The sequence below is a fragment of the Dreissena polymorpha genome, chromosome 8, assembly GCF_020536995.1.
Source record: "Dreissena polymorpha isolate Duluth1 chromosome 8, UMN_Dpol_1.0, whole genome shotgun sequence".
NCBI lineage: Eukaryota > Metazoa > Mollusca > Bivalvia > Myida > Dreissenidae > Dreissena > Dreissena polymorpha.
Genome location: NC_068362.1, coordinates 39,835,648 through 39,852,762, shown reverse-complemented (window position 1 = coordinate 39,852,762; position 17,115 = coordinate 39,835,648). Strand labels below are relative to the sequence as shown.

The 17,115-nt window shown below is 34.8% G+C and overlaps 1 protein-coding gene across 2 annotated transcripts; it reads right to left on the bottom strand.

Moving 5' to 3' along the window:
* Positions 1-7,161: 7,161 nt before the first annotated feature.
* On the bottom strand, positions 7,162-16,389 carry LOC127841500 (uncharacterized). 2 transcript variants are annotated; one of them, XM_052370369.1, is made up of 3 exons: positions 16,138-16,389; positions 14,007-14,156; positions 7,162-10,098 (listed from the first exon to the last, which is right to left on the bottom strand). In XM_052370369.1, the coding sequence occupies exons 2-3, from the start codon at positions 14,076-14,078 to the stop codon at positions 7,918-7,920; spliced, it is 2,253 nt and encodes a 750-aa protein (XP_052226329.1). In that variant the 5' UTR covers positions 14,079-14,156; positions 16,138-16,389; the 3' UTR covers positions 7,162-7,917. The 2 variants fall into 2 exon arrangements, with proteins under 2 accessions (XP_052226329.1, XP_052226328.1); XM_052370368.1 differs by lacking the exon at positions 16,138-16,389 and adding an exon at positions 14,876-14,948.
* Positions 16,390-17,115: the final 726 nt, after the last annotated feature.

The following is a 17,115-nucleotide window of genomic DNA, read 5'->3' as shown; positions in this document are numbered from 1 at the left end:
TTAACGGCACTTGTTGCATTCACGAAATTACAGGAGATTCGTAATACCATCCGCTGGTTCCCAAATTAGTGTACTATTAAAATAAAATTGTGTGGGCACAAAGCTTACTACATACGCTTTCGCACAACATGTTCAAGGAAATACTGAGAGTACCGGTATTTCTGAAGGTGGCCACGCTGAGTTTGCATCACGCAAACGCAGTCTTTTAAAACAAGACATCGGTTCTGTTTATTCGCCATTATAGTGAAACTTACTTTCAAGTTGAAATAAGATCCATAAATGAACGGTGCACGAAAAGTCTAGCGTGAAATTATGAGTTGTGTTATTATTGAAAAGAAAATCTATTTTATTGTGTCCTGTTAAACATCACTTGTATATTAATTTAGATATGCACAGTATTAATAGTATATTACGTATAAGTATCCATGGATATGACTTATACCTTTCTATCTATAATTAATCTAGCAGCAGTTCGGATTGAAATGAATGAAAGTTAAGGTTACAATAATGATATGCAGTTATTAATGGCTGACTTTGTTATAAGTATTGCATTAAAATATACGAATCACCAACTGTTAAACTGTTGTGTTTTTACAGTAATAAAGTATAACAAACTGAATTAAATTTTAGCATCATTTTAAAATTAATAACAAAACAAAATAGTTTATTTCGACGTAAAGATATATATATCTCATAAACATGCATATGCAATAACAACACGCGTATCAATTAAATATATAAATTACATAATAATTTAATACATAACATTCATTTTTCATGTAGTTCTTCAAAAGATCAGCTTAAAATTAACATGATTCCTGATACCTATGCTGTTTGATCATCCCACTTCATGGCGGTACGTCAAATCATTTATTTGAACTTATGTGAATAAACGTCATCATACATGTGCTAAAATATTTAGTGCTGAACATATATTAGCCGTGCTCTTTGAAAGGGGGGTTTAATGCAGTCAGCACAGGCTAATTAGGGACGACACCTTCCGCATTTATGATATTTTCTGTTTAAAGAATGTCTCTTCTAAGCAAAAATCCATTTTATACGGAAAATATCGTCCCTGATTAGCCTGTGCGGACTGCACAGGCTAATCTGGGACGACACTTTACGCACATGCATTAAAACCCATTTTCACAGAACACGGCTAATATGTTTCATGCGTGAGTACGCATAATCTTTCTTAAACAAGCCCAGTATATACAAAATACTCAACAGATTTCCGTCCGATAACATTTAATGCTATGATGTTCATATGTATAGATTTGTATAATATTGATCGATACTCATAAAAGAAATATAAAAGAAACTTAACTATTCCTTTTCGTCCTTTATTCAAACTTTTATTGATTTGGCTAAATGTGTAATTGATATTAGATTATCATAATTATGTTGCATACAATAAATATGTAATAAGGTTTGACGCGGTTTCATTACGTAAACTCGTCTCTTTTCACGTCGATCTTAAAGAGTCAAACACGTCGTATTTACATCATGTTAATTTCGAACGTTATGAAATTCAAACGGAATGACCAAAAAAACGCAATAATTACAAGCATTGATGTAAGCGATACGACATAAAGATAAGCCACCAAATATAAATTAATGGACATTTTAAATCGTATTTCTTATTCATATGACTGTACGCAGGTTTATTTAATACAAAATAAAACGTACATTTGCAAAAATCTTAAATTAAATTAATGATGTAAAGTACATTAAGATCACGAACATGGCCGCGTATGTTACAAACGTGAGCGTTCATAAATTATGTCGTGCTTAAAGAGACTACATATACAAACACTATGACATTTTGAAAGTATTTTTTTAACATTTGAAAGTGTTGATGTTTTTTCAATTTATTAACCAAGTACAATAATAGGTTAACTGGTTAATTTTTATAACAATATATATTTAAATTTGCTTCTGTCAATGTATATTGATTTTCAATGTAAGTATCCGAGATGACTTAAGAAAACCATAAACACCTTAAATTAGCCTGGACGTTATTGACAGCGGCTTGCTAGAGTGATAACATTTTTATCCATTTTACCCTTCCAGATGTATTTTAAAACTATATCACATCAATATTCGAGTAATTTGTACTGTTTCTTAACACATTTTTTGTATTGTTAATGACTATTAACATGTTTTACTTGGTCTAAATGACCATGGCAGATAAAACGCCGAGGTTTGTTATGCCAAGTCACCGGCGATGCGGCGCGTTGTCGGCGATTGTGCTCGGGAATTCAAGTGCCATTGTTTATTCTATCGCCTGAGCGCTTGAACATTGTGGTATAAGGAAATTGGGAGTCCGGAGTACCCGGAGAAAACCCCACCTGTTTGATATGTGGACCACCCACCAAATTCACATGCATTCCTTGTTCTATCCCCGCTCCCGGAAGTTTTGTTGGTGGACCCCATACCAGACAGGTGGTGTTTTCTCCGGGTATTTCGGCTTCCCCACGCAACTCAGTGCCATGCCCAAATTGAAAATCTTGCAGAAAGAATTTCAGCCATAATTCATTAATTTTATGCAAAGTTTGAGTCTAGTAAATAAATTAAGTAAGAGTACTGGGACACACACCGGGTCCACACATAATAAAAGCAGCCTCATGGGTTTCTAGAGAAGCCTAAAACCGTTTCATTGGTTCACACGAGAAAATGGCAGAAAACCAAGTAAATTACGCCCAAAACTAGAAGTTTCTTCAATTGCAAATCGTTTGACCATTTTGTTTGCAACTGCCTCAACAAGTTAAAGGCAATAGCACTCACAACATGTACATGTGTAAGGAAAACGGTCGTCGGTGGTTCTGTCAGCAGATCGCTATTCGACTGGAAATCGAGACTCATGGTGGTGTTGTTGTTGAAATCTTTATCAGTTAACGGCGTGTTTGCTCATCAGAATGAAAAATATAGTGAAAACAATTTACGTCATCAATGATGACACCAATACGATCTGGGGCATGTTTCAATTCTGTAGCATTTATAGAAAAATGTATAAGTTGCGTACTTCGGTACGTTTGAATTATAAGAAATTAGCAGTATATGAAAAATGAAATACTTAATCAATATTCAATTGATACAAAATATAATTTAATATATCTTATTTACATTTCCTTCAATGTTGATGTCATTGATATTTGTATTTTTCATGTTTTGATGGTTTTCAAGCGATCGGCTTAAAACAAAGTTCTTCCTAACACTTATGCTTTTCAACCATCCAACTGTATAGAGGAACATCGAATCGGCAAGCAGTTTACCTTTTTTGTAGTGTTATGAATACCATGTTTAACATATTTATGAACACTTTTAGTGCTGAACATGCATTAGTTTTTTTTTTGCACACGCCTTGTAGTAATAAATAAAAATTACCTTGTACACCAAATACTCAAAATGTTTTTGTCCGATGACTATTTTTGTTGTTGTTGTTTTTGTTTATAGATCTTTCTTGCTTCATATGCTATTTATCCATGTTTATAATAAGAACTATGAAAGCAAAATTAACTGTGCCTTTTTAAACTTTATTCAAACTCTCATTCCTCGGGCCAATGTATAATGAACATGTAATGATCATAATTAGGTTACACACACTATATTTCTAATCACAATTAAGAAAATAAATTATGGAATAAGGATTGGTTCGGTTTCACTTTTTAAATTCGACACATTTAACGTCGATCCGAGAGATAAAAACACATTATTCTTACATAAAGTTAATTTTAATTATTAGACATTTAAAACGGAATGAACAATAAACAAAATAATAACAAGTATTTTTTTAAGCTATATAACTTCAACGTAAGCAGCGATCAGATCGATTGAAAAGAGCGCCGATAAGAATATTTTATCGATTTTTAATAAAAAATACTTATACAATAAAAATAAATATATATATATATTGATATACTATAATTATAATTCAAATTAAATAAAAATAAAAGAAAAGAAAATTCATTGTTATTGGATTACAAATGATGTATCACATGCTCTTCATAGTTGTAAGCAGTTTATGATAACGGCATGAAGAAACAAGAGCACCGCCTTGTTGGTGCAGACCGCTCATCTATTTTCTTTTTAAAGGCGAAGGGACTCTCAATTTCAATCACAAAGGAGGGAGGGGTAGAGTGAAGAGGGGTGTATAGTGTGGGGGTGTGGACATTTATTACATTATCTGCCAAAAATGCGAAAAAAATAATGCAAAAAAAAAAATTCGGGGGTGGGTGGGGTGGGTGGGGGATGGGTGGGGGGGATTCTTGGGTGCGATGGTTGGACGGTTTTTCAAAAATAAAATGATACAAATAAATATTTGTGTTTTTTAACCGTTTCAAAAAAAAGTGGGGGGTGGGGGGGGGGGGGTAAAGTGTGAGGGTGTGGTGGTCATTTGTGAGATGATCTTAAAATAAAATTAGGGGGGGGGGGAGGGCACGGGGGATGGTTTGGGTGGAGTCTATTGTGGTATGTCAGGTAAGAGTAGTTTTGTCAAAGTATCAATCAAATCTAATCATAAATAAAGAAGTTATGGTAATTTTAGCAAAATTTAATAATTTGACCTTGAGAGTCAAGGTCATTCAAAGGTCAAGGTAAAATTCAACTTGCCAGGGACAGTAACCTCATGATAGCATGAAAGTATTTGAAGTTTGAAAGCCTTGATACTTTAGAAGTTAAGTGGATCGAAACACAAAATTTAACCATATATTCAAAGTTACTAAGTCAAAAAAGGGCCATAAATCCGTAAAAATGACAACCAGAGTTATGCAACTTAACCTTTTACTGTACCCTTATGATAGTTTGCGAGTGTTACAAGTATGAAAGCAATATCTATGATACTTTAGGTGTAAAGTGGACCAAAACACAAAACTTAACCAAGTTTTCAATTTTCTAAGTATAAACGGCCCATAATTCCGTCCAAATGCCAGTCAGCGTTACATAACTTTGCCTGTACAGTCCCCTTATGATAGCTAATAAGTGTTGCAAGTATGAAAGCACTAGCTTTGAAACTGTAGGAATAAAGTGGACCTAAACACAAAACTTAACAAAATTTTCAATTTTCTAAGTATAAGAAGGGCACATAATTCTGTCAAAATGCCAGTCAGAGTTACATAACTTTGCCTGCACAGTCCCCTTATGATAGTTAGTAAGTGTTGCAAGTTTGAAAGCAATAGCTTTGATACTTAAGGAATAAAATGTACCTTAACATAAAACTTAACAAAAATTTTAAATTTTATAAGTATAAAAAGGGCACATAATCAGGGTTGGCATATTGACTGGTCAATTGAGTATTGACCGGGCCGGCGGTCAATACCCGGTTAAAACCGGTCAATACTGGTCATTACTGGTCATTATTGGTCAATACTGGTCGATTGAAAATTGTAGCATTTAAACATGACAAAGGAAGAATTTAAGCTATTCTATATTAAATCAATCATTAAACTGTAATTGATAAACTTTTTTGAGTTATCTATTGTAAAAAAAGCTTTAAAGCTGTAAAAAAATACTTCTTTATTATTTATGGAAACGGTCTCAAATACAAAAGAACTAAGGCAATATCTTATTCTCATTATTATATCACATCTGTTACTGAAGTATTATTACTATTATAGTTATCATAGTTTTTCACTGATCTATTGATATATCTATTTGATAAGCTGATGGGCAAACAGAACTCTTGTGGTTTCTAGGGTCATAAATGATCTAGCCCCTAAGCCTTAATTGGTAATAAAATGCATGCACTGGTATGTCTCTGATAGTGACAATGAAGCAAATCTGCCCTTGGGCTATTTCATTTCACTCAAACAAAATGAGATAACTTGCTATTACTGTTATTAATTTAATAGTTACTTCTAATTTGTCTCCTTTCTATATGAAGAGGGTTTTCTTATTTTAAAGTTCAATTGGTCTTCAAATGAATAAGCAATCAAAGTTCTTGATTTTGGCAACAAATAATGTTTACCAATTGTTGGTCTACTCTAGACTCTTCTTTTCAATTATTTATTTCTTTTAATAATTATTTCTTATTAAGTTGTTTTTTTTATACCAATGGTAAAACAAAATATTTTTTTACTATGTTGTTAAAGAAATCCAGGCAATAATACATGACAAGTAAGGGTTGTGTCAAAGGTGCCATGTAAGGCCCTATTATCAGTTTTGGGTGCCCTAACCTGTATAGGTTTGAAGACTGCTAAAGACTGTGGAGACAGTGGGGCATGAGGAACAACTAATACACAGTAATTGACAGGTTATTGTTGAATCAAGCACATAATTTTCTGAGCATTCATAATTCGTTAGAATTGAAAAAAAAATCCAATCGACCAGCAAAATCCAATTGACCAACTTGACTCATTTGCAAAATTTTGAGAGATTGGCCTACAAATTGCATGAACAGGTATAAAATAGTGGGTTTTAATAGCTTATGACATTATTGGCAACATGTCTGTTTAATTTATATTATCAATATTGTTTAATTAAGCATGGAATATTAATCAAAATTGGGGGTAAAGTTCAATCGACCAGTATTGACCAGTAATGACAACTTTGGGAGTATTGACCGGGGCGGTTTTAACCGGTAAAAACCGCCGGTTTAAACCGGGGGCGGTCGATTGGTGCCAACCCTGCACATAATTCTGTCAAAATGCACGCCAGAGTTATCTAACTTTGCCTGCCCAGTCCCCTCATGATAGTAAGTAAGTGTACCAAGTTTGAATGCAATAGCATTGATACTTTCTGAGAAAAGTGGACCTAAACGCAAAACTTAACCGGACGCCGACGCCGACGCCAAGGTGATGACAATAGCTCATAATTTTTTTTCAAAAAATAGATGAGCTAAAAACGAGATGTTTCATAAGTTAATGCGACCACTCTTATTCTTAAGTGCAGCATAATTCGGCAAATTCATTTGTGCAAACGTGTTTAGCCTTGAAAGAAAGGAAAATGTGCAGTGATACTAAAATATGTTTCTTTTTCGTATCAGCGATAAGTCATAAACAATTTATATGCCAAAAGTTTGTGTCCTATTTCCGCCTAATTTTCTTCTTTCTTCTAAAATAACTTTTGACTCGAGACTACCATTTTCTGGTTATCTGAGATGAGTAAACAACACGTATTTGCTTATATTTTCTTTATCCCACTTGTCCAATGCCATTAACTATAATTAGCGCATCATAAGAATACATATTTACAAAATAAATCTTGCTTTATAAATATTTAGGAACATACGAATGGTTTTTGTTATTAAATGGTCATGAAAAAAAAATGGGGAAAACGGTTGAGGCTATTTGGAATGTCAGAGAATAATTGTTTGGTACGTTTTCGTCACTTTGATTTTCGATTTAGAATACCATGGCAATCAGAAATGAGCAAAGAAAGAACAAAAATACATATCGTTTTACAGTTCTAAAACCATTAAGTACTGATTGAATCAGTAAAAATGCCTCTTACAGCAATTTGAAGAAACGTGTGCAATGTCGGTATAATGAAACCATTTTGAAAGTTGATAAATCTAAAAAGATACTTATTGAAAGCTTTTCCTTAAAAGAGCGTCTCGACAAACCTAACCTGTAGTACATTATTGGTACGACCCTAAGGTTTAATAAATCTAACAGAAATCACAATGAACAGGTAAGCACTGTACAGAAAAATGTAAATAGATATTCATAAGAATGTCTACGTAATTAAGTATCAGCTCTTCGCTACTAATTTCAGAAGATGGCAATACGACTACATGGTTAATGTGAACAGGATTATGTTCAACTGCATCTGCGCTGCAATCATGAGTCAAACTGAATATTGACAATAACTAGACATCACAAAGAGAAAATCTCTCATCAACATTCAACTATGTCAAATATTCATATTTATATTCTCCCTTTGTCATGCATATTTGCACCGTTGTGTAGCAGAATGTCGCTAGGATAACATTCTAAGCCCATAAATAAGCCCTCCAATAATCCTAAACATGTGCCAGTAAGCTGCGTTATTCTGGGGTCGAAGTTTCACTGAGTCCTTATAGGCACGCCAAGCTTCTGACAAATTGCCTTCCAGCTCACAGCAATGTCCTAACAGATTTAATGAGGTTTCGATATGATATGGACGAATTTCTGACTCTTTGGAAATAACGTGATAATGGAGATTCTTAAACGCACTGTCTTTGTCGCTGATTAATCCGGTAGTTCGAAATGTTAAATACTGTAGGTAATACAAATATGGCAATGAATCAACCACTGCAAGGTCCATCCAGTAATCGCTGAGAAGCCGGCAACTTGCATCCTCTACCGTTACTGTTCTGTAGAACTCGGCAACAAGCTGCCCAGGAACACAATTCATGTCGTGTCTGCTAAAAATCGTACACACAGCAACCTTTTTTTGCAAGATGTCTATGAACTCTTTTCGGCCTCCCATTATCTCTGAACCAAACTTAGGGTTTTTATAACAAAAGAAAGGGCTAAAATATATTATTTTGTTAGAAATAAGAGCGTCTGCTTGCTTAAGAATTGCAGCAGCCTCTTTAAAACGCCATACAGAGAAATATATCGAAGCCAACTTAAGGCGACTCGACGTCACGTCGGACATCAGAGACTTATCACACAAAGTGAATATCTCTTGCGGTAATGTTAGATTATTTACGATACAGAGCGATGCTTTCATTGCAGCTTGAATGGAATAATGAAATGGTAATGTAGTAGAGACTGCTAAACGAATGTGTCCCGTGCTGGTTTTATTAATAGTCTCAAGCTTTTGAATGTACCGGGCATGGTCGTTTATAAGTTGTGATGTATCTTCTTCTACAAGCTGTAACCTAAAAACTAAGTAAAAATTTGTGCATGAGAAAGCGACCCGAATATTAAACATATGGTTGGCAACAACGATATCCAGTTCTTTGAAATGACGCCCACTTGTACTATCTGGGGAATGCGATGATATACGGTGACCAAGGTCGTCCATTTCAACATTATACAAACAAAACAAATCGTCACGGATAATATCTGTGAACAATTCTATCAAAACAGGAAACTCGTTCAATCGAAGTTTACCGTCAAACAAATTCACATTTGCCGTTGTGTAGTGAGGGCAATATCGCACATTTAACCACCTTCTTAATGTCGTCAAACATAATTTTAAACATTGGATAAGATTTTCATCTTTCCAGATGTGTTGAGGTGACATTTCCACGCTATACATCAACGTAGTTTTTAAGTGAAACGTGCTTAAACGGTCTCCAACTAGCGGCTTGCAAAACTCTTTATTGATTATTTTCATGAGTACGTACACTTTCATTTGCGTCATTGAGAGGTCGAACATCAAAAGCCGCTCCATCGAATTGGTAGATAACCTCCAATAAAGCTCATGTGACTTATCGAATGTTCGCACTTTTAATATTCCTATGTGTTGGCGAGGGTCCCAGTGTGCTGTGTTCTCAACATGCGCAGTCGAAACAAGGAATACCCCGCTATCCTTTAGCTGGTTTAACAATGCTGGGGAAGGCCAATGCCCAGGCTTTGGTCTCCGGAAAATATATTGACAATCTTCAGGCAGTTTTGCACAATGAAATGCGTAGACCATATCTACAGTATCGTCGATGGTTAGCGAAGGACCGTGTTGGATATAGTCACGACCCCATCTTTTGAAGAACGGTGTTATATACATTTTCATCACAATGTTTCTCAGGAATACCCGCCCATGAGCATCAATATGAAGATGCGGAAACGTTCTATCAGTCAAAGTTATAGAATAATCAGGCTTGAGCCATTGCAGACAGCAACACTGAGGCGGGGGTGACATGTCTGTAACCACAAGTAGCTGCTCTTTCTCAAACTGCCTGTCAGCGGTATTCTGAATCACTGGCACTTCTCTATAGCACTCCAGACAATCGTAGTCTGAGTTCATACCTACTGTCGTAGAACCTTCGCTTTGGCTTCCTAAATGATATACATCGGAATCCTCGCCCCTTGCCTGTTGATTGATAGTTTGCAAAGCTTCCATATACAACTGCGTTGTCCTTCTCCATTGAATCGTTTCTTCATTGACGCCAATGTCACTCAGAGCTTTGGCAACAGCCGCGGACGTCACAATGCTCTTGTTTCCATTATTCTGAAGGAGAAATAACCGTTATGATATATTATATATACATGTACGTATTAAATTGTATCGAACACTTCCATAGGTGAACGGTAGTTGTATAAGAGCTATTCTCTTAAACAGTTGAACATCTACGCATGCGTTGTTATTTTAACTGATGCACTGAAATCATATGATTGAATGGGAAAACGCTGCGGTCGTTTCCTGCGTACAAGTTCTGTTTGTCTTTATATTAGATACTTGGAATAAATTCAAGCAGTTCCAAGCAAAATTCCTGTTCAACAATAATATGATTATTATAGTCGCCAAGTTTATAATGTTACCAAATGCAGAGTAGTTAAAACGTTAAACATCTATTTTATTACAGAGCTACACAACATAATAAGTCGATGAAATGAGAACTCAGATAAATACTTATTACATGTTAACTCAGATTTGTTTATAGATACAAATAACGTTATGTTTCACAAGCAAAGAACGTTCTAAGCTTATGACCATTTACCGTTATTTGGTATTATTATCCCGACATATATATAGTTCCATAAACCACAATGGTGATTTCTTTTAGTGTCTTGAGTTAGTAAGAACGTTTGGGTATTTAAGACACCAATCCTTTCTTCAAAATCTAAATTTACTGTTGTATCATATAAGAAGCGGTAAAATAACCAGAACACGTATATAAGAGGCTAAATAAACAAATGGTATAAAAGGTTCTATTAAATAAAAATGTACTTTAAATTATTAAAGTCGGTTTAACTATTCATTATTTCGGACGAATATTTCTGACAGTTAAATTTTTCGTCATTATCGTATCGTTCCTGATATTGTGCATGTATAAAAGCTACATATAATGCGTTATTTTTCATATCAAGGTTATGTGCAGCTGCATCCTAGGCGCTTTTTTTAAATTCCCGAATGATTGTCAGAGCTAAGCTTTATTTATCACAATGATTGTTCATTGACCAAGACGCTTGACTTTTACGTTCAATATAAGTTTTCGCATAGATTGCAACATCATGCAAAAATTAGTGAATGGAATATCTTCCGATAAATACCGTAAGTTCAATAGTTGCTTCCTTTTATTTTTAATAAACAAATATAAAGTTCAAACAATATCAGTCGTGGCTTTGGAAGACTGACTTATTGATTGTTACCAATAACTGTATTGTAAATGCGTAATCCTTTGCAACCATACAAGAGTAAGTTCTTGAAGATTATTTAAATCAAAATAACGCGGTTTTAAAGCCTGCAGTCAAAAAAAGTTTCATTAGAAGGCCGGCATCAATTTCATGCACACATCTCTTGACCACGTGTGTAATAGGTTGTTCATAAGTGATAAAACAATTTGTTGATCACTTGTTATGATTGTGTATCTTTATAGTACATGTGTAAGTTAATCATAACAAGGGCTATTTGTAAAACATGCATGCCCCCCCCCCCCATATGCGCTCTCAGTTGTAGTGACAGCCATTTTGTAAATATGTTTTTTGTCACTGTGACCTTGACCTTTGACCTAGTGACCTGAAAATCTATAGGGGTCATCTGCGAGTCATGATCGATGAACCTAAGAAGTTTCATGATCTTAGCCATAAGCTTTCTTGAGTTATCATCGGGAAACCATTTTACTATTTCGGGTCACTGTGACCTTGACCTTTGACCTACTGACCTGAAAATCAATAGGGGTCATCTTCTAGTCATGATCAATGTACCTATCAAGTTTCATGATCCTAGGCATATTCGTTCTTGAGTTATCATCTGGAAACCATTTTACTATTTCGGGTCACCGTGACCTTGACCTTTGACCCTGTGACCTAAAAATTAATAGGGGTCATCTGGGAGTCATGATCAATCTACCTATCAAGTTTCATGATCCTAGGCATAAGCGTTCTTGAGTTATCATCCGGAAACCATTTTACTTTTTCGGGTCACCTTGACCTTGACCTTTGACCTAGTGACCTGAAAATCAATAGGGGTCATCGGCAAGTCATGGTCAATCTACCTATCAAGTTTCATGATCCTAGGCATAAGCGTTCTTGAGTTATCATCCGGAAACCATTTTACTATTTCGGGTCACCGTGACCTTGACCTTTGACCTAGTGACCTGAAAATCAATAGGGGTCATCTGCCAGTCATGATCAATCTGCCTATCAAGTTTTATGATCCTAGGCATAAGCGTTCTTGAATTATCATCCGGAAACCATTTTACTATTTCGGGTCACAGTGACCTTGACCTTTGACCTAGTGACCTCAAAATCAATAGGGGTCATCTGCGAGTCATGATCAATGTACCTATGAAGTTTCATGATCCTTGGCCTAAGCCTTCTTGAGTTATCATCCGAAAACCACCTGGTGGACGGACCAACCGACCGACCGACAGACCGACCGACCGACATGTGCAAAGCAATATACCCCCTCTTCTTCGAAGGGGGGCATAATAATATTATTATGTCTTAACACGTATGTATCACACATAGTAACCTTATTTTAAAATCGTATCAATAACAAAAAAGATAATAATTCCCTTGTCACAGCCAGGCTTTATTTTTCGCAATGATTGTTGTATTGACCATGACGCTTCACTTTTCCATTCTTTATAAGTTTTCCCATAAACACTTTACAAGCACTTGCACAATCTTAACCAATATGTGTATGTTTTAAAGCTTATGACTTATCAAATCTTAAACTGTTGCATATTAATGCAGGGTTCGACACTAAGGCACGTCCGACAGACACTGTCTAGTAAGATCGGTGGTCGGGCTAGTAAAACTGTGGGCTAGCTTGTCAGACTGGTCGTACATACAAAATCTATACTGATTCATATGACTATAACTAACCGAAAACATTTTTCTCTTAATGTGTAAAATAACTATTGTATCCATTATTAACATCAGAACAAAACTAGCATATATAAATTAACGCGGAGCGTTCACATGATTCATCGCTATTTTTAGACGCGAAGGAGAGCTTTCCGCAGAAATAGCTTGTTTCCATTGGTAAAGTTGTCATGAATATTAACCCTTTGCATGCTGGGAAATTTGTAGTCTGCTTAAATGTTGTCTGCTGAATTTCTAAAATTAGCATTTTCTTCAATTTTTTTCAAAGAATACTATCAGAATAGCAAAGAGTTTGGATCCAGATGAGACGCCACGTTCTGTGGCGTCTCATCTGGATCCAAACTGTTTGCAAAGACCTTCAAAATTCGGTTCCAGCACTGAAAGAGTTAATGATTTTCTGCAGTGTTGTAAAACTTTACATGTTTTTACGACTTCTATCGAAAATCGGTATCGTCAATGTAAACATTTTGGCGTAGCAGACCATAGAATGTAATTTAAAGAATGGCTTTGTTCAAGATTGGATTTTCGTCCGACAAATAAGTTAATAAAGAAGAATCCGACGGTAAAACTGACACAGATTATGATGGAAAAGGGCCTTGGAGCTGTGATAGCATGGAGCACAGCGGTCAAGGAGGCCAGAATTTGATAACGTTCAATAAATGTCACCTGCTGTACAGACATCATTTGTTTAACTGGTGATAAACAGTGAAATTACAACAAACAATTTATGTTGTTAAATAGTTTTATTTTATTTTTTACTCTGTGAATCAAAATAACTTTCTTGTGTTCACTAATTATTTTCTGATAAAACCTGATTAAACAGTTACACGACACAATTCTGTTTATTTGCTATGTCATTTATGGTCTAGTAGACATCAGATTCGGGCTAGTACATTTTAAGAGGAGCTGGTCCGATGGTCTGGCTGTAAAAAAAAGTTAATGTCGAACCCTGTTATGTCCACTGGATGGCGTGAGCGATATAATGGGAATGTGTTTACACTTCTCCACTGTAACGCCGGGTACAGAAATACGCACAATTAACTATACACTCTAACTGCTGTCCTACATATTTAGTATTTTACATACGCTTTCTAAAGCTCTCCGCACATGAGCTTCTTTGACTGCTGTCATTCCCTTTCCTTTGTATATATTAGGCATTTTTTCTTGCAGATTTTTGCGAGGAACTCATCGGGTGAGTTGCAACTTCAATAACTTTTCTTTTTTAGGACCAGTTGTCTGCAAAAAAAACAAAAAAAAACACTAGTCAAACGAAACAATTTTATGCAAATGTAACACTGGCAGCTCCAAAATGTGGGGCAGAATCCCAACAAAGGCACTGACAGTTACAAGTTTTTTTAGTGGATATATAATAAATATATGAGCGTCAAAACTGATCTGTAACTGACCGTCCTGAAAATATACAAATTATCAATACGCATATTTAATAATAAGGTTACAAGATATAGGTGGTTAACGTGGTAACCATACTCAATAATTATACATACACATCAAACTAAAATTCATCTTTAAAACATAAATGGTATGCTGTGTGTTGGTTCCAATCAACATACATGTATTAACATACAAATGGAATATTAAGATAACATATTAATTATCTTAAAACATAGGTATCCTGAAAACAACACAGTGACAATAACAATAGTGTTTATACATCGTTACTTTGACAAACTGCACATATTACTAACAGAGTATAAACTACTCTCGACCTGGTCTCTCTCAGCCTTGGGGGAGGTTAGCACTGTGACTGATGTAATATTAATATTTCAAGGTGAAAGTGATGTGCAAGTTACTGCAACAACCAAATTTTTACCAATGTAAATGTTATTGACAGTCCAAGAGTTTTATCAAAAAGGAAAGAAGAAAATAGAAGCGAGTTGGGCCATTAATGCAGGAAATACACAGGGACAGATACTTTTAAACAAAGATTACCATACCTGTCACAAAGATGTTATACATTCTCAAAACGTAAAACCAAGTATTATAAACCGGAACTTCTGCGTGTCTAACTAGTCACAACCGATACACCACCTTACATACAAGAAATTGGTTACACAACACTAATTTTATAGACCTGTTACACAAACATCAGTGAATGAATTTTGTTTAGATTAATACTAGTCAATATAAATTGACGCCTGAGAGTCTTTTGATGATTTTTGCTTTGGCAGACTCTTGGCGTCAATAGTCCACTCTATCTTTTTAATAGCGAGAGTTCCGACACGAATTTCGGTCGCATCACTCCTAAATTTAAAAACACACATATTTGTGACTTTTATGAAAGAACGTTGCCTAGATAGTATATATTGAGCAAAATATATCGAAATTTACCTGTCAATAAACTATATTTCGAGTTTGTTTCATCCAATATCAATCCTTGTATAGTATTAGTAAAGATAATGTTATCTCCCTTGGTGGAGGTTAAATTCAACTATGTTTGTAACTGAGTTGGAACAAAAAAAGTGTGCAATATACACAAAACAGTAAGAAATTAAATTGGAAATAATAATCATAAGAAGAAAAAGAAGCAAAATAATAATTATAACTACTATAACTCAAAATATTAGAATCGACAGTAACGAAATACCCCAAAAGTAATAGGTACGAAATAGCTATGGTACGAAATAAGAACAACAACAACAATGCCAAAATGGTTGCCTTTGAGAATATGATTGTTCAATGTCTATGATTTCGAATGAAATACAGGTAATTTTTGTGATCTTAGATCATATTTGTCAAACAACCGGTAGATTTTAGATATATACACTTGTAAATACTGTAATTCACATTATAGTATTGTATTTATTTTTCGTTATGGTTTTTACAGACCGGAGTTTCAGCGTTCAGATTTATTCTGAACGCGAATTATTTCAGCTAGATTAATACCGTCAATTCAATAGTGGCTACGCTCTAACTTAAATATTACATAATTTAACATAAAAGTAAAATATTCATTTTCAGCCTTAACACATATCATGGACGGTACATTTTCCGCACCTCTTAACTTTTAAAACTTCAAATATAAAATCATCGTCGGATACCCACGACTAATTCATTCCGTTACTCTCCAGCATTAGCCATGGGGATGCTGGAGAGTAACGGAATGAATTAGTCGTGGGTAACCGACGATGATATAAAATTGGAAGTAGTGAAAAATATGTATATTATTATATTTGATAAATAACTTGTTTTTACATACCTGGCAACGGTAAATGACGTGTTAATCCTGTTTTGATAACAAATTTGAGCAAGTTTCTACCACTTACATATCATGTAAAATGTAATTGTAACTGTAATTGCCACCAAAACAAAGTGTACCTTTTTCGAACCTTTTTTGTAAAACACTACTTTCAATGATCGCTTTTTATTAGATTTAACTAAACCGTGTGTCAGACGGCCTTAGAGGGATCTTTGAACATTACCTCATAAAAGATTTCAACAAGAACAGATACTCTTGATACAAGTGGCATTACAAAACACTTTATAACGGTGATAATTCACTCACGATTATTGGTTAACAAAACTTGAAATAGGCAAACCAAAATCTCAATATAATGTTTGTAATGCACGCCTGAGTGTAATGCGGTATTGTACTGTTCTGTTCTGATTTGTATAACGTGTTGAATAACCGTGTCAATTACCGCCTATAGACCCACTCCCAACTGATCCTGTTTTTGTGGCGAGAAGATAACGACGATAATGTCAATTGACAAAACTTAAATTTTATTTGTAAAAACTAAGGTACTGGTTTACTTTGCGTATTGACATTTCATTGATTCCCGATGCCGGCGTGGCATGTTGTTTAAAGTAGGCAATAGTGTGAATTGTCATGAAGTTGAGATATGAAATTTGTATAATCTACCCCATGAAAACTGCATTTAATTAATTTAATAAAGTTTCATGGACATCTTTACAATTTAAATGTCAAACCGAATGTTCAGTAGGTTACCAAGTGACACGTAAACTACGCATACATATTTAAAGTGCCTATAATCATGTACATGGTGTGTTATGTATATCTAATACTTTATCTATTTTCTTTAAATTATTGAGCAACAATTTTGCCGACAACACAGAATTTTCATGCATCATGCCTTGTGGTGGGCCGGAATTGAATAATTTCCTAGGCCTAATTGATCCACAGTCGCCAATTTGATTTCTATGTTTAATTGGATTG

Excerpts from the sequence above, each read along its gene's own strand:
- LOC127841500 (XM_052370369.1), bottom strand. The coding sequence starts at position 14,078 with ATGCCTAATATATACAAAGGAAAGGGAATGACAGCAGTCAAAGAAGCT. Across the intron at positions 10,099-14,006 it reads TGCGGAGAGCTTTAGAAAGC|AATAATGGAAACAAGAGCAT; the intron begins GTATGTAAAATA and ends TTTCTCCTTCAG.